The 24,134-nt window shown below is 55.8% G+C and overlaps 1 protein-coding gene across 8 annotated transcripts; it reads left to right on the forward strand.

Annotated features, from left to right (window-relative positions):
* The first annotated feature begins 1,137 nt into the window (after positions 1–1,137).
* DLG4 (discs large MAGUK scaffold protein 4) lies at positions 1,138–23,297 on the forward strand. Of its 8 annotated transcripts, none has more exons than XM_079905351.1 (20): positions 1,138–1,455; positions 8,922–9,086; positions 12,261–12,314; positions 12,452–12,511; positions 12,715–12,839; positions 12,938–13,107; positions 13,209–13,345; positions 13,494–13,638; positions 16,965–17,260; positions 17,372–17,474; positions 17,606–17,720; positions 19,073–19,249; positions 19,534–19,570; positions 19,664–19,691; positions 19,824–19,871; positions 19,953–20,054; positions 20,371–20,543; positions 21,438–21,547; positions 22,298–22,389; positions 22,564–23,297. In XM_079905351.1, exons 1-20 carry the CDS (start codon positions 1,426–1,428, stop codon positions 22,668–22,670), a joined length of 2,274 nt encoding a protein of 757 aa, XP_079761477.1. In that variant the 5' UTR covers positions 1,138–1,425; the 3' UTR covers positions 22,671–23,297. The 8 variants fall into 8 exon arrangements, 7 of the variants coding, with proteins under 7 accessions (XP_079761477.1, XP_079761478.1, XP_079761479.1 ...); XM_079905352.1 differs by having other exon boundaries at positions 12,461–12,511; XM_079905353.1 differs by having other exon boundaries at positions 1,139–1,455; positions 8,922–8,987.
* The last annotated feature ends 837 nt before the right edge of the window (positions 23,298–24,134 follow it).

Genomic DNA, 24,134 nt, shown 5'->3' on the forward strand with positions numbered 1-24,134 from the left:
TCCAGGCCTTGCTGGGTGAGTCGCCCCAGTTTTCTGGGGGGCGGTGGTGGAAAGGGCTGGCCTGTGCCTGTGAGGGCAATTACTGAACTTGGGGGCTGGTTCGGAGCCTGGAGATCATTTGGTACAAGCAGGAGCCCCGGGCAGGGGTCATCCGTCAGCATCCAGTCCACCAGCCTTGGCTAGAGGAGTTCCTCTGTCCTTACCAGGCAGGTGGAGGAGAGGTGATGGCAGGGGCAGCCAGGGAGGCGGGGGGATGGGGTGGGGGGTGGGGGGAGAGCTAACTCAGCTCTGTTCCTGTGACAGACATCCTGGACTATTACGAGGCTTCCATCTCAGAGAGTCAGGTAAAGGGGTGAGGGTGGGGGCCTGACTTCCCGAGGGAGCAGGCAGGGCTGGAGGGGGACCAAAGTACTGCGAATATGAACCTGAGACTTGGGGGCCCTGGGGACAACATCCTGAGTCAGGGGCAAGGAGAATGCACTCTTTCCCGTCCTGTAGCCCCTTCGCCCTCTTGCTTCCCACTCTTCTTTACCTGCCCCAGTTTCACGCACTAAAGAGTCTAGGACGCAGTCACTTTCCAGGCTTCCTCCTGTGAATCCTGAGGGAGCACTAGACCCCCAGGGATTCCCTCCTGCCAGCCCCTCCCTCACTCCCTACCCCCTACCATGGCCTTTCTCCAGTATCTCAACAACCCCGGGTGCTCCCAGCCCATCTGTGTGTGCCTCCTCGTCTGAGAAATGAACTCCCTCCTCACTGCCTCTGCTGTCATCGCTGGTGGCTGGCCGAGACTCCATGTTTGCCTCAGGGCCTCTGGGCTCCTGCTTCCTTCTCCTTTCCCATTATCCGGGTTCCTGCCAGCGCGGAAGCAGTTAACTCTGCCAAGGCACCCCCCCCCCTTCTCGCTCCTCGCTCCCTCCCTCCCTCCCTCCCCCTGCTTCCTCTCTCCTCCTCTCTCCCCTTCCCTCCTCGGCTCCACGGCTCCCTCGGCCGCTGCCGCCTCCGACCCCCCCCACCCCACTCCCCCGCCACGGCCCCTAGCCCCTGGCCGTTAGGCAAGACCCCCCCCTACCCCGGGGCTCCCCGAAATCCAGTTCCCCTCCCCCACCTCAGCTCATGCCCCAGCCCCCGAACTCCGGGGCTGCCAGCCCCCGGTGCCCCCGCCCCTCCTGAGAATCGGGGTGTGCTCCCTAAGCCCCCTCCCCTCCATTGGGGACCCCTTTTTAGGGCCCCCTTCCCCTCCCTCCCACGCTCCCCTACCCTTCCCTTCTCCAACCCCCTCTTTCCCCTCTCACCCCTCCCCCCATCCTGGCCCCCCCTGCAAAAGTGGGGTGCGGAGGGGGGAGGGGTGAGAACCCACGGAGGGGAGGAACGAAACTCCGATGAAGTCAGAGCCCCTTACCCGCCGCCGCGGCCAGGCCCCCCAACATGGACTGTCTCTGTATAGTGACAACCAAGGTAAGCATGAGGGGGGACCTATAAACTGGGGGGAGGGTATGAGTTCGTGGGGAGGGGTTAGTCAGGCCTAATCCGCGGCTGGGGGCCCTGGGGTGAGAGCATCAGAAGATGTATCTGCGGGGGTCATAATTTAGTTTGGGGGTTCACATCTGAGAAAATGCTGGGTTTGGCCACAGGTGCCCCCTGGAGTGAGCCCTTTGAGGGAAATGGAAAATTGGGGGTATTCTGTGACTTGGGGGATCTGGTGGATTTTGAGGTTCACCAATGATGTTTGAGGGAGACTTATTTAAGGAGAAGCCTGGCTCACATGGGAGTCCTGCTTGCTGTATGTTAGAAGGTGGACTGCATGGCGGGGGGGACCTCTTCCCTCTTGGAGGACAAGCTGGCTTCCAGGTGCCTTGCCCAATTTCACAGGGCTCCTGGCTTGAGGGTAGAAGGTTACTGGTTGTGAGTACCTGACTGGTCTGGGGGTGTCAGCTGGCAGGGAAGGGGTGGGCCTTCAGGCTATAAAAGAAGCGTCTCATGGCTGATACATTTGGGGGCGCTCTCAATTTGAGGGAACTGTCAATTTAGGGTTCGATCATGTGGAATGGGGATACTTGGGAGTTGTCAGAGAGCTGGGGCCTGACATAGGATCACCTGAGGGAATGGACCAGGTGAGGTTAGGATTTGGGGTATTCCCTTGGGAGGTAGAAGGTTGCAGCAGCTGAGGTTGCCAGCTCCTGAGGAGGAGGATGAGAGGTTTGGGGAGAGGGGATTTGCGGAGGGGCACCAGGTGCATGGTGCAAAATTTGGGGGTGGCCCAGGAAGGTGCCCAACATCCCCGTTTCCTCCCACACTGAATCTACCCCTGGTTGAGAAGGAGGGAGAAGAGCAGATGGAGGGGAATGTTCCTGTTACCCCTGACACTTGGGATCAAGGTGGGGGAAGACACCTGGATCTAAGGTTACTGGGGTGAGAAGGTGTAGGAGAAAGGCCGGGCTGGCAGCAGTGAAGATCTGTACAAGGGTGTCCCTGTGGTTGGAGCCTGGCAAGTGCAGGAGATCTTGGATGGGGAGCACTAGCAAGCTTCTGGTGGGATGCAGAATACCTAGGTCTTGGCTGTAAGACTCTGGGACTGGAAAGCTGGATGCCTGGTGTGTGGAGGGAGGCTTGGGCGGGTGGCAGGCAGCTGGGGGTTGGGGGGTGGGACAGGAAGTGGGGGCCGGGAGGCGGGGTCTGGGTGAGTCACAGGCTGGGGAGGGGGTTATATTTAGTGGGAACTGCAGATTCTCAGGGGAGGGAGCTGAGGACACACATGTTCTTTGCCACAAACTCATATATGTATATACACATGCATCTACACATGCGTCATGCATGTGTGAGCATGGATGGAGGAGACTGGGGGCTGGGGACCTTTAAGTCCAAGCCCCCACCGCCTCTCCAGGGCTACTTGCTTATCCCCCATTTTGTGGGCTTTGGGCTTTCTCCCATACTGCCTCTTCCTCCCATCCCTGTAGTTTCAGTGGATTTTTGTGCCTCAGTTTCTCTGGCCTGCTCTCCTTTAATGTCTGTCTGATTCTCAGTTCCTCCTGTCTCCTGCCCTTAGCCTGCCTCTTAGCCTTAGGCTCCCTGGCTATGGTCCCTTATGTGCAGGTGTACACAGAAAGTCAGTTGGAATGTGTGGGCTCTGCTTCCAACATGTGAACACACATACACGAGCAAGGGTGAAGGGTTTGTCTGCAGTGGCAGCTATTCTGGGAGGATGGGTTTATTCATTTCCCTTCAAGAATCTTGCTTCTTCGATGGAGCCCAGGGTTGAGCATCCCCGAAGGAAGGAGTCTTGCGCAGAGAGGATCATGCATTTTGTGGTTTTACAGAGGTGTGGAGACCCAGGCTTGCCACGTTCCTTGGCCGGAAAACTTGTCAGTCTCGGGATGGCGGGGACTCGAAGTCCCATAAGGCCTTGAGGCGCAAGATCTGTCGGTGTTGGCGAGTTGCTGCCCGTGGGGCTGTTGGGAGTTGTGGTTCATCTCTATCCAGGGCAGCGGAGGGTTAGCTTAGGAGGAGCCAGCAGGGGGCACATGGCACTTGTCCCCCCCCAAAATGCTGGGTAGGGTAGACGGTGCTCATGCTTTGCGGTCGTTGAGCTTCCCGGCTCCGTCTGAGTCCTCCATCTTTCATTGCCTATATTTAGACTTCTGCCGCAGTAATTTAAGGATCATTTATTGAATACCTACAATGTGCCAGGTCCTGTGCTTTGTGCTAACTGTGCCTTTATAGCTGTCACTTAGTCTTACTCTGTGCCTAGCTCTCTGCGTGTATCTCTTGTCTCTGAGCATCTCTTTCTCCCACTCCGCCCCCGTCCCTCCCCCTTCTCCCCGCGCTGCTGCCGCCGTTGCCATGGTAACCGGCGACGACTGAAGTTGCGTGGCGGACTTGAGGGCCGGGCGAGGGGGGCGGGGGGCGGAGCAGAACAAGTGGGGGAGGGGGGAAAGTGGGGAAAGACCAGGGGTATTTGGCCAGAGTCCCGGAGGCGAAGCGGTTAAACCCTCCGGGTGGTCCTTATTGGGCAAAGCTAAGATGCCGGGGGCGGGGCAGTGTGGCCAACGGCCTCATTCATTGGCCGACTGGGGCGTGGCGGAGGGGCAGTGTGGGCGAGGCCGGGGGAGCGAATGGGCGGGAAGTGGACGGAGGCGCGGTCTCCTGGAGGCAGGTGGGCGGGGTCTGGCTTACTCTACCAAGGGTGGCGGGCAACGAAAGGGGCGGGGCCTTAGACTGGGTAACCGGCCCGAAATGAGGGCGGGGCTGACCCGGCAGGGGCGTGACGTGGTCCCATGTGCCGAAAGGAGACAGGGTTTGAGGGGCTTGTTGTCTAAGAAACTGCGGGGCGCGGGGGTCTTTGGAAAGGAGAATCCGGGGGTTGGGCGATCTGACGTCTCAGTTTTCCTAAGATGGAGGCCTGTTCGGATTCCATCAGAGCAAAACCTCCTACCTCAGCTCTATGTTCCAGGGAGACGGTTGCTAGGCGACAGCAAAGTCCTGGATTGCTGCGTTGCCAGGCAACGGGGAAACGGAAAATGGAGGGAAAAAGGAAATGGGGGATGGGGGAGGGTCTTAATGGGCCACAGCGCCCACTGGTGGAGAACTAGGGCCTGTGCATTTTCTTTTCTAGAAGGAATTTCGAGTTCAGCCCTTTCCGCACTGGCTCCCGGATCCAAGCATTCTATCCAGATATGAAACTAGGACCTTGGGGGTCATCTCGGGGGCGCATCTAACAGATTCCAACCAACGGGGAGAGAGGGGGCATGGGTCAGGTTCTAGGGAAGTCCGTCCTCTCTACCATATGTAGGCATTTTAGAAAAGCCAAGAGAAGCAGATTTTAGGGGACTGCTCACTGGGCTTTAAGAGTTGGAAAGGTGGGCGTTCAATGGGAGAATATTTGGAAGAGATGCTTTCAGGTTCAGTTTGGGACAAAATGCAAGACATCTGAGGCAGTCATTTTGGGGTGTTATGGGAGATTTGTGGGTCACTGCAAGTTGCAGGCCAGATCTTATTTTGGTAAAAATTTTTTGAGACTTGGGTGTGGGGGAGATAGATATATTTGGGAGTAATCTTCCAACAAAGTTAAAATTCAGAATCATGGTGGGGGGAATGTTGAGATGTAGGGGAGGGCAGCCAGAAAAGGGAGTAATGTATGCACTTAAGGGGGAAAGAAAAGGAATAGGGAAACATCTCTTAATTTAAAGGTTTGGTAATAAATTGAAGAGGTTTCGATTGAATTTAGAAGGTCAGCTTTAAATTACATTACGTATTCCCTGAAATGGGATTTGGTGGTATTGGGGAACGGTATATTAGAAACTCATGAGTATCTCATTAGGTTCAAGGATTTGGACAGGGGACCCCAAACAAATTTGAGGACTGCTTATTTGGGTGTTTACATTAGAGCAAGGGTAATAGTTGCACTAATTTCAAGGTCTCTGTCAGTGGATTGGGGGAATAGATATAATTTTAATAGGGATGATTTCAAGGGTAGATTAATTTGAGGGCACAACAGGATCTGTGGTCCTTCAACTCTTGGAAAGCGTTGTCTGGCTATCATGTGGGGCTTTCCCGCTGGTTAGAATAGGAGGTGTCTTGGCATCTGTGGGGATGTTGTCTACATTAACGATCTTTGGGGAGGTTGGGGGGAGGGGATTGTGGGAGGCAGTTTAGATCCCTTGGGGGTCCTTCTGAAATGAGGGAGAAGAGCTGCTTCCTTCCCTGCACCCTGAGAGTCCAGTGAGGTTTTGTAATAGTTAGGACCTGGTGATTTTAGGGGTGGGAGATTAGATAGAATAAGGGGTCCCAGAGAACCAGAGCGATAAATTGGTAAATTTTAGGAGTGAGTCTATTTGTAAAGGAATAGGAATATACTGTGGAAGGTGAAGTGCACAGAGAAACAGCTGGAACCAGGGAAGTTGATGGCTAAGAGGGTCTCCCCTCACCCCTTCTCTCCCATCGTGACGCTCTCCCGCACTGCGCAGGCGCCGTTTCACCCCCCACCCCCCCAGGCTGCAGCCTCCAGTTGCCGCGGCAGCCGCAGCCCCCGCCCCTCTGCCCCTCCCCCTCCCCCAACCCTGGGACCCTTGCTCTCCCACCCACCCCTTCCCCTCAGTCCCCCTCCCCTTCTCCATGTCGGCTCGGAACAGATTCGCCTCCATGTGTCTCTGCGTGGTACGTGCCGCGGTACGGGCTCCGGCCCCGCTCCCCTCTTCCCGGACCCCCCAAATCTCAGGGTGCAAGCTTCAAGTGCTGTCGCTCTTCCTTCTGCTTGGTGGGGTCTCTGGGTTGCAGTGTCTCGCGGACAGGCACAGTGGGTCGCCCCTCCTATGATCATCCACTTTCACTCACACCCCTCTATTCTGGGGGTACAAGGCTGCGTTCCAGGTCATTCTTGTAACTGGGGCTCCGGTGAGGAGGGAGCCAAGGGGGAAAGAACAACAGCACCCCCCAGCCTTTTGATTTATCCTATGCCTTAATATATTGGGGGTTCAGACTTGATCCCAATAGCACTGGAGCTGTCGCCCCGCGGCAGCCCTGAGTCCCTGTAGGGTAAAAGAGGGGATCCTCCTTTCTTGCCTGTCCTGCTTTAGTTGTCCTGTCATCTGGGATGAGAGGTGCTGACCCCGATCCCCACCTACCAGTTTGCAGTTTCTGAATGACTCTCTCCCAGCCCCACCTCTCCAGAGGTTTTTCCTTACTACATTTACTTAGAAAATGTCCAGGGACTGAGCACAGGCCCTAACCTCCTCCAGCCACATTCTGGGAACTTTGGTACCCTTTCCTTGTTCCCCATCTCCCTCACCTTGTCTCCCAATCAGGAGGAGCCTTTTCCTCAGTCCTAGACACCCCTGCTCCCCATGGGGATGAGGCAGGGAGAGGTGTCTGCAGTCTCACTGTGCTACAAATTTACTTTCATCTCCTATCTAGAATAAACAATGAAATGTCCCTTTGCAAACTTCCAGCACCCTGATAGTTCTTCATCGAGATTCGGGAATTTTCTGTGTGAGGTGGGGTAAATAAAGATGGAGGGGCATCGGGCTCAAACCCTTCCCCTGACTCCAAAACTTGAAGCTGCAACCCTTGGCCCTGCCTCATGTATCATGCAGGGAATTGGGGGCCTTGTGAAGCGGAGGCACAGCTGCCTCCTCCCTTTCTCCCTGGCCCCTCCAGTTCCGGGGCTCTGTCCCTCAGACCTCGCACTGTCCAGGCTGAAGACCACCTTTTCAGGGTGTGGAATGACAACCTCTTTCATTTCATCGAATTCTGTTATCCAGGAGGGCCCAGCTTTGAGGAGGATTATTTAGCTTATACTTCCCCTAGCTTCCCTTCTCCACTTTTGGTGTTCATGATATGGAAACCTGGAGGGAGCTTGGGATTCTCTCTCCGAGACTGTCTCCAAGTCAAGTCTCTCTCCAAGGCCAGAAAACAGAGTGTACCTTGATGAGCCCCATGTTTTCCTTCTTTAAGGCTCTTCAAATGTATCAAGGTGTGTCCTGGGTTTGAGAATCTCCATGTACCATCTTCTTCTTCCTATTCTCTTACTTCCTCCTTAACCACGGCCAAAGTTGGATTACATCCTCAGCCTTGGTTCCTCATCCTCAGAATTTTCAGTCATACTGTAGCATCAGGCATTGACCTTGATAAGTTTCCTCCAGTTTGACCTTGTAACTGTTGGTCTCCAAATGTTGGGGTCCTCTCAGTTTCTCAGATACTTTTTTTGAGAGGGAAATCTTGCCTTCTCTTTTCACCCACGTGTACTGGGGCGTGTATTCTGTCTTCTCCAGTCTCTGAGGGAGCCCTGTATATGGCAGCCTCCCCCTCCGCCATGGAGCCTGGTTTTGGGGAGGATTTGCTTCTATGAGAGCAGAGGCAGATGTGGGAGGACCCAGGCAGGGGCACTGCCCTTCACTATCTCCAGCTGCCCTTTTCCTCTCTCTGGTCCCCAGTTAATCTCATTTACTGATGTCCCTATTAAGGTAGTATGGGAGGCCCTTGAGATGGCACGTGGTTAGTTAGGAAGGGAGTCAGGGGTCAGGTTGGGTCTCTCACTCCAAGAGGCCGGAGGGAGACCAGGAATTCATTCTGAGGCTCTACCCCCTCCCGCAGTCAGCAAACCTGGAAGCTGACACCCATTCCTGCCCCCCTTCTGAGCCCTACTGTCTCTGTTCCTCCCCCTTTCTCCCCCTTCTCCTTCTAGTATATCCGATTAGCTGCCTGGGCTGTAGGCGTTTGTAGAGGCGGGGTAGACTCCTGGGGCCCCTTTGCCGATGACCTGGGAACCGGCGAGGCCAGCTGGCCGGGTTTAGCTGTGTCCTGCCAGGGGGGCTGACGCCAAGTACCGGCTAGTTGAAGGGCTTGACTGTGGTCCCTGCCTGGGGCCTGCAAGGTGCTGGAGAGCCACTCACTCCAGGGGTAGAGGCTGCAGTGGGGCGACTGAGGCAAGGAGGGTGGGGTGGGGTACAGAGTGGGAGAAGCAACTGGAAGGAGGCAGTGGGATTGAGGTAAAGAGGAAATGGGGGGAAGCTGATGAGGAAAGCAAGGACGCTGGGGATGGATGTAGAGAACGGGGGTGCACGTGTCAGAGGGGCTGGAGCTCTGGGAGAGGGGTGAGGAAACGGAAGCCAGAGGAAGGAGTGTGCTGGGTAGAAGGCGGGGGTCCTAGGCTGGGAGTTGAAGGAGTTGGGGGATGGGGCAGGGCTTTGGGAAGAGAGGAGAGGTGCCGAGGCCCTGGCGGGAGAGGGGGATGTGGGGAGGTGGAGAGAGGGGAGCCAATGGGCTGGAGGACAGGGAGGGGGAGGAGCTGGCCAGGCCCCAGGGCCTTCCGCACTGCACTGGCGGGGGGGCGGGGGGGCGGGGGGGAGAAGAGGAGGCGCGCCGGGGCGGGCAGCCTGGAGCCCGAGGCGCTGGGCCGGCCCCTGTGACGCCTCCGTCCCCGTCCCCAGAAATACCGCTACCAAGATGAAGACACGCCCCCTCTGGAGCACAGCCCGGCCCACCTCCCCAACCAGGTAAACGCCCCCGAGCTGGTGCACGTGGCGGAGAGGAACTTGTCCCACCTCGAGGCCGTCCAAGGGGTCGTGGGCCACGCCCACTTCTCCCCCCTCAAGGTAGGAGACTCAGGCGGCCCCCTCCCCAGTGCGGCCCTCGGAGCCTCGGAGCTACAACATCCCCCAAGGCCCGGTAGGGCGTGAGCCGTAGGTGGGGGGAGGCCGGGGCTGGGGAGCTGGGCTTGGGCTCCTGGGGCCGGGGGAGGGAGGGGGCATTTGGGGCGTTGGAAACACCTGATTACCAAAGAGGAGAAAGAGAGGCCAGGCAATTGGGAGTGGGTGTAGGGCTTACAGCCAGGAGTGTGTGTGTGTGTGTGTGTGCGTGTGTGTGTCTGCGTGTCTGTGCGCACGTGTGTTGAGATGTGTGCATCCCCCAGGATGCTCTCGCGCCCCAGCCCTCTTCATTCCTTCACACCCTCCATCTCCATTTCCATTTTCTGCGGCCAGAGCGCTGCCCTCATTTGCTCTTGTCCCTTCGCTGCCTCCTCCCCCCGACTTCCGGCCTCTGGGCCTGGCTCTCCAGCCCTTTCCATCTGTCTGGCCTGAGACTAGTCGCCCGGGCCTTTCTGCCTCCATCCCCTGCCCCGGCCTTTGCACCCCTCCTGTGCGCCACCCCCCTCGCTGCCTTTCCCTCCCTGTTGGCTGGCGGGCTGGTTCTAGATGCTGTCTCTCTCTTCCTCCCACGCACTCTCTTTCTCCCTCTCCCTGATCCCCAGCTCAGGCCCTCTGCGGCCTGATCAGCCTTCTGCCTCGGCAGCCGGCTCCCAACTTCTTCCCCCTCAATCTCCTCTTCCGGGGGCACAGGCTGGGGAGGATGGAGTGTACCAGGCTAGCAGGGAGATTCACGGGAACACTGTGGGGTCAGGGGTGAGATTCTAGGATCTTGTGGGATGCCCTGGAAGGGGGGGGTTGTTGACATTTCACCAAGAAGGTGGTGAAGAGGTTTCTGAGCCTCAGATGAGGAGGCAGAGAGGGGGCAGCAGTAGGTTCTGGGGTGAGAAGGATGTGGTAGGAGAGGAATTGGAGAGGGAGAAAAAGACTGTTCTCAGGCAGGTAGCAAAGTGGAGAGGCAACAGAAGGGTAAGAGGTCCTGGGCCAGGAGACAGACAAGGATGAGACTGTGAAATCAGGGCAGCAGGTCGAGCTGATTGAGAGGAAGGAAAGGAAGGCTCTGGAGATGAGGAGATGGTGCAGAGGATTCCTAGAGATGCTTTTTTTCCCCCAAGATGGGGCCATTAAGTCCCTGGGGAAGGAGAAGAGGAGAGAAGGTGGTAGTTAGTACAGAACTAGGGAGATTTGGAATCTGAGCCCAGGAAGCAGAGGGAAGTGGAAGGAGAGAGTGCTGGAGGCCATGAGTGTGGGAGGGAGGTCCCATGACAAGGCCTGAGCTGGGGGACAGGAGAAGCCTCAATTTTCAGAGGAGAGGGGGAATGGGTTGAGAATGAAGGATTGTGATTTGGTCATAGAATCTTGAGGGTTTGAGGACGAACTAAGGGAGGGTGGTGCTGATCTCTCTGGGGAATCAGAAATTAAGGTGGAGGATAAGAGCAGGAGACTGATAAGGGATGGGCCCGGATGGGAGGATGCGGACAGGGAAGTGGACAGGGAAGCGGATGGAGAATGGAAGATGCGAATTGAAGGGTGGGGCAGAGATGTAGATGGAGGTTATCGGGTGGGGTAGAGAGAGGGACACAGATGAAGGTAGTTGCGGATACAAGATGGGGCCTGGGAAAGGAAATTCTAGGATAAGGATGGGGATGGCGATTGAGGATAGGCTGTGGGATAGAGGATGGACGTGCGGATGAGAGTTGGGCAGTCAGTGGCTATTGGTTGGACAGTTAGCATCTGCTGAGATTTGAAGGGTCGGAGGATGGTGTTAATAGATTTATGGATATGAAATCAACTATAGAGCTTGAAACTGTGTAGTATGGACAAATAGCAGTAGGAGAGAGGAGGGACCCCTTTGGAAGGAGAGAGCGAGGAGTCTGGAGAATCCGTGATGAGTCCCTCGCGCTTGGTAGGCTCCAAATAAATACTTGTTTAAGGAGGAGATAGGTTGGGGACCCCGGAAGGAGGCTTTTGGCCGCCTTCCCCCATTGCCATGGAAACGTGGCTTCGGTTACCCAGGCAATTGGGGAAGCCCCTAGGACCGGCCTAAAGCGGGCTCCGCCCTGGAATCTAGAGACCCTGCTGCGTCGAGGCGACTGACGTCAGGGACCTGGGCACACCCCACTTTAACCCTTTCCCGGATGAAGTGGTGGGCGGGCGGAGAATAGATGAGAGGATAGGACCCGGATGTCTTTCACCACTCCCCTTTCCTGATGTTCTTTGCACTGCATAGGGTGAGGGGCGTACGGGAGGGAGGAAAGGAAGTTATTCAGGGTGCGCTGCGCCCTCAACCCTCCTCAGCCTGGACTTATTTCTGCCGGGCTAACGCGGCGGTGGGGGGGAGGGGGCGGGGCCCAGGTCAGGAAAGGCGGGGCTAGAGGATCCCTTCTGCCTTTGGGAATCTGGTTGTCCTTAGGCCACGCCCCATCTCCCCCTCCTGTTGTCCTGGCGACGGGGCCTCCAGGAGGTGGGTCTCCCCAGGCCTTGGCTGGGCTTAGATACCGTTGCTAGGCAACAGGGTCCCTAGAGGAAGGAGTAGATTTAATGGTGGGTGGGCGAGAGGGAGGGTGGGGCCTGCATCTGGGGGAACCCCGGATTCCCGGGGCCCAGGGTTTAGGGCAAATGTGTGTGAAATGAGGGGCAAATCTGAGGGAGGGTTATGAAGGTATCTGGGTGTATGTGGGCGGATAGGGACAGGGATGGGGGCAGGAAGGGGGAGCAGGACCCAGTGGACATAAGTCCTGTGGTGTCTGTGTGTAGCGCATAAGGCCTGTAACACTCTGTGGTGTTACATCCGGTGAGACGCTTTCCGCCCCCCAAGGCGCCCCTCCAGCCAACCCTTTACCATCTGCTGCTCCCCTATCTGGCTGTCTCTCCCTTCCTCCTTCTCAGACACCTCCTTCCACATGCAGGGGGCCTGGGCTGGGCAGAATTGGGTCCAGCATGTGTATGTGTGTGTGTGTGTGTGTAACACGGACTGAGGCTGGGTCCTTCAGGGAGTCAAGGGTAGCAGAGAGGGCTGGGTTAAGAGACTGAGAAGGTAGCCAGGCCGGTGGGACTCTTGGTTACCGGCTCCCTCTTGAGCCAAGGTTCAGGCAGCTTTTCGTCTCCTTTTTCCCCTCACAGGCCAATTCTCCCCCTGTGATTGTCAACACAGATACCCTAGAAGCCCCGGGATATGTGAGTTGTTTAGATTTTGTGGCCATTACAGAAGAGAGGAGGGAGACAGGGAGGGCCTGGGTCCCAGCAGCCAGGGTAGGGCCAGGTTCTCAGGTAGGAAGTCTGTCTCACTGCTCTTGTGTTTCTGGCCCGTGCTGGAGTTGCAGGTGAACGGGACAGAGGGGGAAATGGAATACGAGGAGATCACACTGGAAAGGGTGAGCAGGCTCCTCCCTCCAAGGTCCTTCCCCCTCGCTCCCTGTCTGTGCTTCTCTCTGTGCCCGTTTTTTCTCTGTGGCCAGCCTCTTAACCCTATCCCTTCCTGCTCTGGTCACAACTCCCCGACCCACTCCCCTACCCCCTTGCCCTGTCTAGAGCGGGTGGTGAGGGGAGCTGACCCTCTTCCCCTCCTTCTGCCCAGGGTAACTCAGGTCTGGGCTTCAGCATCGCAGGTGGCACTGATAACCCACACATCGGTGACGACCCATCCATTTTCATCACCAAGATCATTCCTGGTGGGGCTGCTGCCCAGGATGGCCGTCTCAGGTGGGGAGAAGAGACAGGGGTTAGGATGCTGATTCCCTGGAAAGGGAGGGCCAGGGCGGCAGGAAGCTCCTGGCTCAGGCCCACTTTGCTGCCCTCAGGGTCAACGATAGCATCTTGTTTGTAAATGAAGTGGACGTGCGGGAGGTGACCCACTCAGCTGCGGTGGAGGCCCTCAAAGAGGCAGGCTCCATCGTCCGCCTCTACGTCATGCGCCGGAAGCCCCCGGCTGAGAAGCTCATGGAGATCAAGCTCATCAAGGGGCCTAAAGGTAGTAACCTGTTATGTCTCCACCCCCATCCCACTGTCCGCTGCCCCAAGGCCTGCTCCCCAGGTACCTGGGCACCCACCTCTGCCTTCCCCTCCATCTAGGTCTTGGCTTCAGCATTGCTGGAGGTGTAGGGAACCAGCACATCCCCGGAGATAATAGCATCTATGTAACCAAGATTATCGAAGGGGGTGCTGCCCACAAGGATGGGAGGTTGCAGATTGGAGACAAGATCCTGGCGGTGAGGACCCCCATCACTTTTCTAGCCCACACTTAGGTCTTGCCTCCTGGTCCTGAGCAGGCCCAGGCTTCCTTATCGGCTCACCCTCAGTGCATCCGTCTTGAGGATGTTTCTGGTTCTGTCTGAGCTCTGCTTCCCTTGACCCTAGGTCAACAGTGTGGGGCTGGAGGACGTCATGCATGAGGATGCCGTGGCAGCCCTGAAGAACACATATGATGTTGTCTACCTAAAGGTGGCCAAGCCCAGCAATGCCTACCTGAGTGACAGCTATGCTCCCCCAGACATCACAACCTGTGAGAGCCCTCCAAAACCCAGAGCTGCCCATGCCCCATCTCAGTCACCCCATGACATCCCTGGTGACCATTCCTCTTCAGATATTTCCCCTGAACTGGCCACAACCTCTGTCACTTCCTGTGGTTGGAGAATAGATGGAAAATCGGTCACCATCAAAGAACTAGAAAAGATAGTCAATAGTTCCTCCCGCAGAGGGCACAAGGCCCAGATGGTTTTATGGCTAATTTTATCAAATCCTCATGGAGTAGATAATTCTTATGCTCTTTTTGAATATAAGAAAAGATAAAATGTCTCACATTTCATTTTATGAGGGCATTTGAAAATGGTCACAAAGATTATATAAAAGAAGGAAAGTAGGGAGTTCCCTGGTGACCTAATGGTTAGGATTCTGGGCTTTCACTGCCGTGGCCTGGCTTCAATCACTGGTGGCGGAACTAAGATCCTGCAAGCCGTGAGGTGTGGCAAAAAAAAAAAAAAAAAAAAGGAGGAAGAAGAAGGAAAGTATAGGCCAATTTTGCTTCTGAACAGAGATGTAAAAGTATCTAATAACATAGTTGCACAACAAACGCAGCAGTGTATTAAGGGAATAACATTGTCACAAAGTAGGGTTTGTTTCAGGGAATTAAAGGTGGTTCATATTATGAAACCTCTCAGTATGATTTATTGTATTAAAAAGTTAAGGGAGAAAAAGGGTAAGTTCATTTCAAATAGATGTGGAAAAGGCATTTGATGAAATCCATCATCCTATTTTTGGAGGGAAACTTAGTATACTAGGAACAGAAGAATTTTCCTTAACGTGATTGAAGAATAGCTATCAAAAACTAACAATGAACACATTCTAATGATAAAATCCTAGCAGTGTGTACATTAAGTTCGGAACTAGGCAAGGATGCCTCTTCCTGCTACTGTTATTCCACATTGCTTTAGAGCGGAGTTTCTCAGTGTTGGGACTGTTGACATTCTTTGTTGTAGGGGGTTGTTCTGTGCCCTGTAGGATGTTTAACAGCAGCCCTGGCCTCTGTCTATCAGATGAAATGGTACCCCTCCCCACCAGTGAGAACAACCAAGAATGTCTTGAGACACTGCCAAATGTCCCCTGGGAGGCGAAATTCCCCTGCGTGAGAATCACTGCTTTAGAGCCTTCAGGCAGTGTAGCAAGAGAAAAAGAACGAATAGATGTTACTTACATTTGAAAGGGGAGAAACAAACTTATCCTTATTTGTAAATTATACTTTTGTCCATCTAGATTAAAATCTAAGTGAATTAACCGAAGAACTTAGAAATAATATGTAGGGTTAAGAAAGTGGCCATAAAATGTAATGGGTAAAAAGATCCCTTTTGCCATAGGAGAAAAGCTCTATAAAATTCGTAGAAAAATAAGCTTGACAAGAAGTGTGTAAGATTTACATGAAAAAAATGATGAAACTTTACTGAAGGACATAAAAGAAGACTGAAGAATTGGAGAGTCACATCGTGCTTCCTGACGCAAAAAACATAATATGCTAAATATCTCAATCTTCTCCAAGTTAATCTCTACATTTTATGCGTCCTCATCAGAATTTTAATGTCCCCCCTACCCCCAACTGGAAAAATACATTTGGGAGAATAGCTAAGAAATTTTTGGAAAAGAATAACGAGATGTGACTGCTCCGTCCAAATCTGAAATCATACTGTGAGACCATATTAAAATCACATGGTCTTGTTTCTAAACACCATAACCTACCAAAAGGAACCTTGGCTCCTTGGAGAAAGGGCCAATTCCAAATCTTTTTTTTTTTTTTTTTTTTTCAATTCCAAATCTTGAGCAAGAAATGTGCAAGATGAGCTTGTAACATCTTTCATACTAGAAAGCGAGGAAGATATGAAAGGGTCGTGTCAAAGACACAGAAGTTGAAACTGGCCATTCAACCAAAACTCATTAGATATGTTAAAATCTACAGGATTATAATGATACTTCAAAACAATTGCGTACCTTTAGAGGATGCCAGGGAACTCATCCATTCTGAAAACTGGCAAATAAAGGGAAAGAGTCAAGCATTTATTCTCCCTTCCTGTACAAACTGCACCTTAGAGTAACCAAATGGTTGATATGGGAACGTTCTCTCTCTTTTTTTTTTTTTTTTTGCATCTATTTATTTATTTATTTTTGGGCTGCATTGGGTCTTCGTTGCTGCGCGCGGGCTTTCTCTAGTTGCAACGAGCGGGGGCTACTATTTGCGGTGCGCGGGCTTCTCGTTGTGGTGGCTTCTCTTTGTTGCAGAGCACAGGCTCTAGGCACACGGGCTTCAGTAGTTGTGGCATGCAGGCTCCGTAGTTGTGGCTCGCGGGCTTTAGAGCGCAGGTTCAGTAGTTGTGGCGCACAGGCTTAGTTGCTCCGTGGCATGTGGGATGTTCCCGGACCAGGGCTCGAACCTGTGTCCCCTGCATTGGCAGGCGGATTCTTAACCACTGCGCCACCAGGGAAGCCCAGGAACGTTCTCTTTTACAGACGAATTCTCACTCATAAATGTTCCTCCCTCAAAAAAAAAAACACAAACAAACATAGAATATCAGCGCTATTTTGCTGTCCCCAGTGAACTGTGAGGACCAGGCAACGATCATCAGTGGCTGCTAAAACTCTTAGGTGAAAGCCTGATGGGGGGCTTTACAATGTATGGATCAGGTTGACAATCCCTGAACCTACAGATTTGTCTTACCTAAGAAAAGGCAACCGGACAGTATTGCATCCTGTCATAATGCAGAAAGCACGCAGCACCACCTATGAAATATTCTTGCCAAAAAGTGAACTTGAGTCTCTTTGCGGATGACCAGTGTACAGGAAATACAGGGCAGAGGCGCAGGTTAACACCCCAGGGACAGGGATGCAAGCAGTGATTTACCTGTTAGAATTTCCCTAGTAGAATGTGGGAAATTCTGCTAGACAATGCCCTAGTTTTTTCAACAAATGAATGGCCAAGGGGGGGGGGGAAGGGAGAGGAATTTCATAGATGAAGGGATTTGAGAGATGCTACAACCAAACGAAAAACCCCAAAGCCTGGTATTAATATTCTCCTTGGCTCCGTGATCCCTGCCATACCGAGGTCACGTACCCTTAAGATCCACTGTCCCCTAGGAGCACCAACCTCGACGTCACCTGTGAATTCCTGCCCCTGACATTGCTGTGACCTGACGCCCCCTTCACCACCCCAGCCTTGTTTCTCTGGCACAGTAACTTCCCCTTTCCCCGAGTCTGGCTCTGCTGATTCCCTAGGGAGGAGGTGGGGTGGTGGGCGCTGTCTTCTTCCATGTACTTCCATCTCATCCTTTCGCCCACGTCTTCCCCCAGCCTATTCCCAGCACCTGGACAACGAGATCAGTCATAGCAGCTACCTGGGCACTGACTACCCCACAGCCATGACCCCCACCTCCCCTCGGCGCTACTCCCCAGTGGCCAAGGACCTGCTCGGGGAGGAAGACATCCCCCGAGAACCGAGGCGGATCGTGATCCACCGGGGATCCACGGGCCTGGGCTTCAACATCGTGGGTGGCGAGGACGGTGAAGGCATCTTCATCTCCTTCATCCTGGCCGGGGGCCCTGCGGACCTCAGTGGGGAGCTGCGGAAGGGGGACCAGATCCTCTCGGTGAGGGAAGGCCAGCCCTTGCCCGGACCACCCCCTCCCCTGAGGGCAGAGCCCTGTGGGCTGGAGCCTGGCCTGCATCTCCAGTGACTCAGCCTCTCCTGCTCTCTCTAGGTCAATGGTGTTGACCTCCGCAACGCCAGCCACGAGCAGGCTGCCATTGCCCTGAAGAACGCGGGTCAGACAGTCACGATCATCGCTCAGTATAAACCGGAAGGTATCGGGCCTGCAGCGCGCCTTCTCGTGGGCTCAGCTCTCTGTCTCCTTGGCTCCTGGCTTCAGCAGGGGCCGAGGGGGGGTGGCGGTAGGATGGGACCCGAGCTCAGAAACCTTCTTGTCCTTCCTCAGAGTACAGCCGGTTCGAGGCCAAGATCCACGACCTTCGGGAACAGCTCATGAACAGCAGCCTGGGCTCAGGGACTGCCTCCCTGCGAAGCAATCCCAAAAGGGGTTTCTACATCAGGTCGGACGCTTCCCGGGCTGGGCTCCAAGTCCTCCTGTGCCCCTCGTCCCCCAGCCAGCTTTCCCCCTCAACCCTGCTGGCCCCCCACCCCCACCCCTGCCGGCCAACACTCAGCTGGCGACGCTCAGCTGGCATTCCCGCACAGGTTAGCATTGTGAAGTAGTCCCTGTGATCCCTACTGCCACTAGCCCCGGTCACCCTGGCACCTGCCCTGGTACCCCCAGCTGTCCCACAATCTGGTAACTCAAAGGGTAACACCTGGCAGAGCAGGGGGCCTCTCGGCTTTTGGAATATATTGCTGCAGCCTGCCCAGCCCCGTGGGACAACGCAGTCTAGGGGAGGTGGACCACCGCTCTCTCCAGTCTGTCCCCATCTCTCCGGTGGCGTTTTGCTACCTTCTTGGGGCTCCTTCTCCCATTGGCTCCTCTTTCTCGTTCTCCGCAGGCCTAGGCGCTGTGTCTGATGCTTTTTCCCTTCTCTCCCTTTGGGGGCCCGTCCACTCCCATGGCCTCACCTGCCACTCGCTCTGCAGATGTCGCTCAGAGCTGTCAGCTCTGGCCTGACCTCTTCCTCGAGGTCTAGACCTGCAGTTCTGGCCATCTGCTTTCTGGACACGTCCATGGGGATGTCCCACAGGCATTCACACGCAACATGTCCCAAACTGTGAGCTCACCTCTTTCTCCCGTGCGCTCGTGCTGTCTGTCCCACCCAGTCAGTGTTCTCTCTCCCTGAATGGCACCTCCATCCGCCCAGATGCCCGGCTCAGACCGGAGCCTCGTCTGGCCCTTTCCTCCCTGCAAGCTTCAGCTGGCTCCCAGGGCTGGTCAGTTCTGACTCCCAGGTGATGCCGGGCAATCCTGGGGTCCCTTCCCATCTTTCTAGCCCCAGTGATCTGCTCAACATCTCTGCTATCTCTGCGGTCATTCCTTCCCTTGTCCTGACCTCAGGGGTTATGACTTACAGGAGTTTCATACTGCTGAGGGTAACCAGAGTTTGCAGAGAGTGATCTTTTTTTCTTTCCCTTACGAGTTCGGGTCCACGTTGCCCCTGTGACTGTGACGTGTGTGCATACTGCAACTGCTTTCTTGGGAGGGTGCCGTTCTAGATCTTACTCTCGAAATTGCACTGGATCCGTAGCCTGTCTGATCCCTGACACAGTGTGGACTGAATGACAGTTCATAGTTATGGTGATCATGAGTTTCGGTAGAGCTTTTGGTCCCCACACAGTTCTAGGGTTTCTCAGAATCCACGGCACCTGTGCTTGTCTCTAGACCCCGGGGCAGAACCTCCAGGTTGGGTCCTGGGGGACGGAGTCCTCACCAGGCTCTGACCAAAGGCCGCCTGCCCTCCAGGGCCCTGTTTGACTACGACAAGACCAAGGACTGTGGCTTCCTGAGCCAGGCTCTGAGCTTCCGCTTTGGGGATGTGCTGCATGTCATCGACGCCAGTGACGAGGAGTGGTGGCAGGCACGGCGGGTCCACTCTGACAGCGAGACCGATGACATCGGCTTTATCCCCAGCAAACGGCGGTGAGCCTTTCTGCCCCAGGCACTGACGCTCCCAAGGTCCCCAGGCTGGGCAGCCAGTAGGGAGGACATGGGTCTGCCTACTGACTCCTTGGGAATCCGTCTGCTGGGCCTTCCCAGCAGCACCATGACTCACATGAGCACTTCTGGCAAACGCCTCATTTAGGAGCACGGGGCCCAGGGGCTGCTGAGAGATGGGGTTCTCAGCTGGCCCGGGGTGAGGCCATCGGGCTCCTCATGGGCATTTCCCTACATGCCCCCCCACCATCCCTCCATGTATCCCACAGGGTTGAGCGACGGGAGTGGTCAAGGTTAAAGGCCAAGGTAGGTAGAGGAGGCCGTGAGCTTGGGTGGAAGAGTGGGGGGCTCGTGGGCCTGGACTCTTGACCAATCGCATGGCCTGCTCTTTCTTCCTAGGATTGGGGCTCCAGCTCTGGATCACAGGGTACGTAGGGTCAGTTTGGGAAGACCTGAGGTGAGAGGGGCCCTGAGCCTCGCTTGAGTCCTCAGGACGGCAGCACAGGGCCCCAGGGCCCCTGCATCAGAGCCCCCTTGCCGACGCCCTGCCTCCCACTAGGTCGAGAAGACTCGGTCCTGAGCTACGAGACGGTGACACAGATGGAAGGTGAGGTCTGGCTGTGCGACCTGGCCCAGCCACCCCTGCTCCCTGCTCTGCTCCCCACCTGACCCCGCACTCTCTCCTCAGTGCACTACGCTCGCCCCATCATCATCCTCGGGCCCACCAAGGACCGTGCCAATGATGATCTCCTCTCCGAGTTCCCCGACAAGTTTGGATCCTGTGTTCCCCGTGAGTGCCGGGGCCTTGGAATGGGTAGGGGGGCCCAAGCGGTCACACAGGCAGAGCCGCTTCCGGGCATTGGGATGCAGCCGGACATACGGGTTCTCAGAGAAGGGTGCTTCTCAGCCACCCTCATGTTCCATGGTGACCCTTCCAGGCCGGGGACTTGGAGGACCCGGGGTTGCTGAGGAAGTCTCCCCAGCTGCCCCCTTCCCTGAAGGACTGGCTGGGCACTCTGCGGGGGGGGGGGGGGGTCGCTGTAGGCAGGGTTTAAGCTAGAGGGATGGTGGTTAGATCTTTGGGTGGTGGGGTGACTTCCTGGCAGATACGACACGGCCCAAGCGGGAGTATGAGATAGATGGCCGGGATTACCACTTCGTGTCATCCCGGGAGAAAATGGAGAAGGACATCCAGGCGCACAAGTTCATTGAGGCCGGCCAGTACAACAGCCACCTGTATGGAACCAGCGTCCAGTCCGTGCGCGAGGTGGCCGAGCAGGTAGGAGCCGCGGCGCCGTCCTCCTGCCCGCCCCCCCCGTGGCCTTCCTTTAGCTCTCTAACGCGCTCTCTCTCTGTCTCTTCCCTGCTGGGTCTCCACTCCGCTTCTCCACCTCCTGCTCCTCTTGGGCAACTCTGCCCGCCTGCTCTCTGGTGCCCCGCTCTCCCTGCCTCCCTCCCTCCCTTGGTCCCTGACCCCAAACTCTGCTCTGCCATCTGTCCCCTCTCCTCCCCTGCCCTCCTCCTTGCCCCATTTCACCTCTCTTCCTGCGGCCTTGCCCTTGGTGGCTCGGCCTCCCCCCACTCGGTCCCTCCCTTCTGCCGGCTCCCCTTTGGCCCTCTCCCCTCTCCCCTCCCACTCCTCTGCCCCCACCTTCTCCCTGCTGCCCCCACCCTGCCCTCTCCCTCCATGGCTCCTTTCTCCATCTGCCTCTCCTCCCTCCCATCTGTCTCTCCTTGTTCCTTCCATCTGTCTGTCCTCTGTCCGTCCTCCCCTCCCTCCTCTCTCTATCCTACTTCCTCCCCTCCCTCCTCCCTCTATCCTACTTCCTTTCTCCTTTTTCTTTGCTTCTCGCGACCCCCCCCATCCCCGCCTTGCTCTGCCCCATCTTTTGGTTCCTCACACCTCCCTCCTTCCCCCCACTCCCTCCCTCCTGTGCTGACCCCTCCCTTGCCCTCCGTCTGCCCCTCGCCTTTTTCTCTCTGTCTTTCATTCTGTCTATCCATACCTTTCCTGCCTCAACTCTCTCTGTCCGCGTGTCTTTCGACATCCATGTCATTTCCCTTTCGGCCAATCCCCCGTTCCCTACCTTTCCATGAACTGTGTCCTGTCCTGGCACCTGTGTCCTTTCCCGCCACCTGCTGGTCCGCCTCCGCCCCCCCTGCCCGCCCCCAGGGGAAGCACTGCATCCTCGATGTCTCGGCCAATGCCGTGCGGCGGCTGCAGGCGGCCCACCTGCACCCTATCGCCATCTTCATCCGCCCCCGCTCCCTGGAGAATGTGCTGTGAGTATGGTCCCGGGGGGCTTCCCCTCTGCTCGCCCACACCTGTGGCTCTGGGCCTCAGAAGGCCTCTGTGTTGAACTGTTCCCTCAGAACCCTAGACAGCAGCTCCGGCAGCCCTTGAGGGAAATCTGCACCTAGAGCTGGAACCCAGAGGATACCGGGACTCCCAGGCCTCTTTCCTTTTCTCCTGCCCCGGGCTAGGCAGGACTACAACTCCCAGCAACCCCTGGGGGTACACACCTTCTAGGCCGAGCCAGGGCTTGGGGCTGTCGGGAGTTAGGGTCTTAATCCCTTCACTGGGGCTGCCGGCTGGAAGGCTGAGGCTCTGGAGAGGTCCCTGGAGTAGCCACACCCGGCTGGGGTGGGTCATGGGGAGGGGGCCCGTCTGTGGCCCCAGAGGTTATTGGGAATTGTTTTTTTGTTTGTTTGTTTGTTTGTTTTTTGCGGTATGCGGGCCTCTCACTGTTGTGGCCTCTCCCGTTGCGGACGCGCAGGCTCAGCGGCCGTGGCTCACGGGCCTAGCTGCTCCGCGTCATTTGGGATCTTCCCGGACCGGGGCAGGAACCCGTGTCGCCTGCATCGGCAGGCAGACTCTCAACCACTGCGCCATCAGGGAAGCCCAGGAATTGTATTTTTTGCTTCGTGCTCCAGATGAGAAAATACTGGTTGCGACCTCACAGCTCTGGATGGAGGAGATAAAAGGTGGGGCAGGACCCACCCTCAGGTCTGTGTGTCTCTCACTGTCCACAGAGAGATTAATAAGCGGATCACAGAGGAGCAAGCCCGCAAAGCCTTCGACAGAGCCACCAAGCTGGAGCAGGAATTCACAGAGTGCTTCTCAGGTGAGGTGCACACAAGGGACCTTTGGTTCAGATTCAAAGAGGGGGCCCCCACTGGGTGGGTGGTTTAGAGAGAGGTGTCCCCTTTGGGTGGGTGCAGCCCCGCGGCACGTGGATAGGAGAATTAGAAAAAGGTGCCCCTCTGGGCCTGACTCCCTGCTCCCCCCCTACCCCCAGCCATCGTGGAGGGAGACAGCTTTGAGGAGATCTACCACAAGGTGAAGCGCGTCATCGAGGACCTCTCAGGCCCCTACATCTGGGTCCCAGCCCGAGAGAGACTCTGATTCCTGCCCTGGCTTGGCCTGGACTCGCCCCGCCTCCATCGCCCAGGCCCTTGGTCTGGACTGAATTGCCCACGCCCTTCGCACCTCCAGCCTCCCTCCCACCCCTTCTTATTTATTTCCTTTCTAACTGGATCCAGCCCATTGGAGGGGGGACACTCCTCTGCATGTATCCCCGCACCCCAGAACTGGACTCCTGAACCCCAGGAACCTGGGGTCTGGGGGGGAGCCCTGGGCTCCTGATCCCGAGCCCTAGCTCCTTAGGACCCCTCGCCCCTGCCCGCCCCCAACGCACACACAGACCCACCAGGGGCCACCTGCCTTCCCCCATCTTCTCCCACACACATTGCGGAAGTCAGGGCCCCCCTCAAGGAGCACCCCGCTGCAGGGATGCAGGGCTACAGGCCTCCGCGCTCTCCCGAGGCAGGGTCTGGGGTCATCCCTGCCCCCATCATAACTCCCCCTGTCCCTTGATTTCTCATTTATTTTTTTCCATTTTTTTTCTTCTCAAAGGTGGTTTTTGGGGGGATAAGTAGGGGGACTCCACTGTGAGCCCCCTGCTTTCTACATGCCCCCCACCTTTTTTCTTTGCCGGTTTGCATGAGTGGAAGGTCTAACTGTGGCTTTTTTTTTTTTTTTTCTGGGATTTTTTTTTGGGGGAATGGGGAGGGATGGGTCTAGGGAGCGGGAATGTGGGGGGGGGGCAGGGTTGGGGGTAGGGTGTCTGGGAACCAGGGGAAGACTGGAAATGCTGCCGCCTTCTGCAATTTATTTATTTTTTCTTTTGAGAGAGTGAAAGGAAGAGACAGATACTTGAAACCTGGTGTGTGGCCTGGTTATTTGGGCCCCGGGTGAGGGGGGGAGACCGGGTGGGAGCATAGGGATGGGTCTGGTAAGGTCAGATCCTTCTTCCCCCCCCCTCTGCACTCCCCACCCCACAGGATAGAGTGGCCTGAAACGGGCCTTGTTGGAACCTGCAAATCAAGGCTTCAGGGTCGTTAATGAAGAATGGGCCTGGGGGTGGGGTGGGGTGGGGCTGGAGCTCGGTCCAAGGTCACTGACAGACCCAGAAAGAGGACTTGCAAATGTAGCCCAGCCCTGACCACTCCCCTGGGCTGTCTCAGTCCTGTCGGGCAGCACAGTGGTCTCTAAAGAAAATAATGAGGACACTTCATTCATGTTTGGAGCCGTGGACAGAGCTGGGCTCTGGCAGTGACCTTCAGAGAGGTTTGCTGATAAGAAATGCTGTGTGAATATTCATTGGATTTCTTTATGTCTGCCCCATCTCTATAGGAAATATTTGAAGCAGTTTTGCAAATAATAAGGGTAGGAAAATAGAATGTGATACCAAAGGTAAAAACAGGAGAAACAGATGTATTAGCTATGAGGGTAAATATGATTTCTGAGCTTCCTGGTAGGGCAAAAAGGGAAATGGTCCATTACATACATACATACATACATATATAT

Source organism: Stenella coeruleoalba (assembly GCF_951394435.1).
Source record: "Stenella coeruleoalba genome assembly, chromosome: 19".
Classification (NCBI taxonomy): domain Eukaryota; kingdom Metazoa; phylum Chordata; class Mammalia; order Artiodactyla; family Delphinidae; genus Stenella; species Stenella coeruleoalba.

What these genes read in the sequence shown, in the direction of transcription:
- DLG4 (XM_079905351.1), top strand. Translation starts at nt 1,426, where the DNA reads ATGGACTGTCTCTGTATAGTGACAACCAAG. An exon ending in CCCACTTCTCCCCCCTCAAG is followed by an intron (nt 9,087 to 12,260) that starts GTAGGAGACTCA and finishes TTCCCCTCACAG; the next exon opens with GCCAATTCTCCCCCTGTGAT. An exon ending in TGCGCGAGGTGGCCGAGCAG is followed by an intron (nt 20,544 to 21,437) that starts GTAGGAGCCGCG and finishes GCCCGCCCCCAG; the next exon opens with GGGAAGCACTGCATCCTCGA.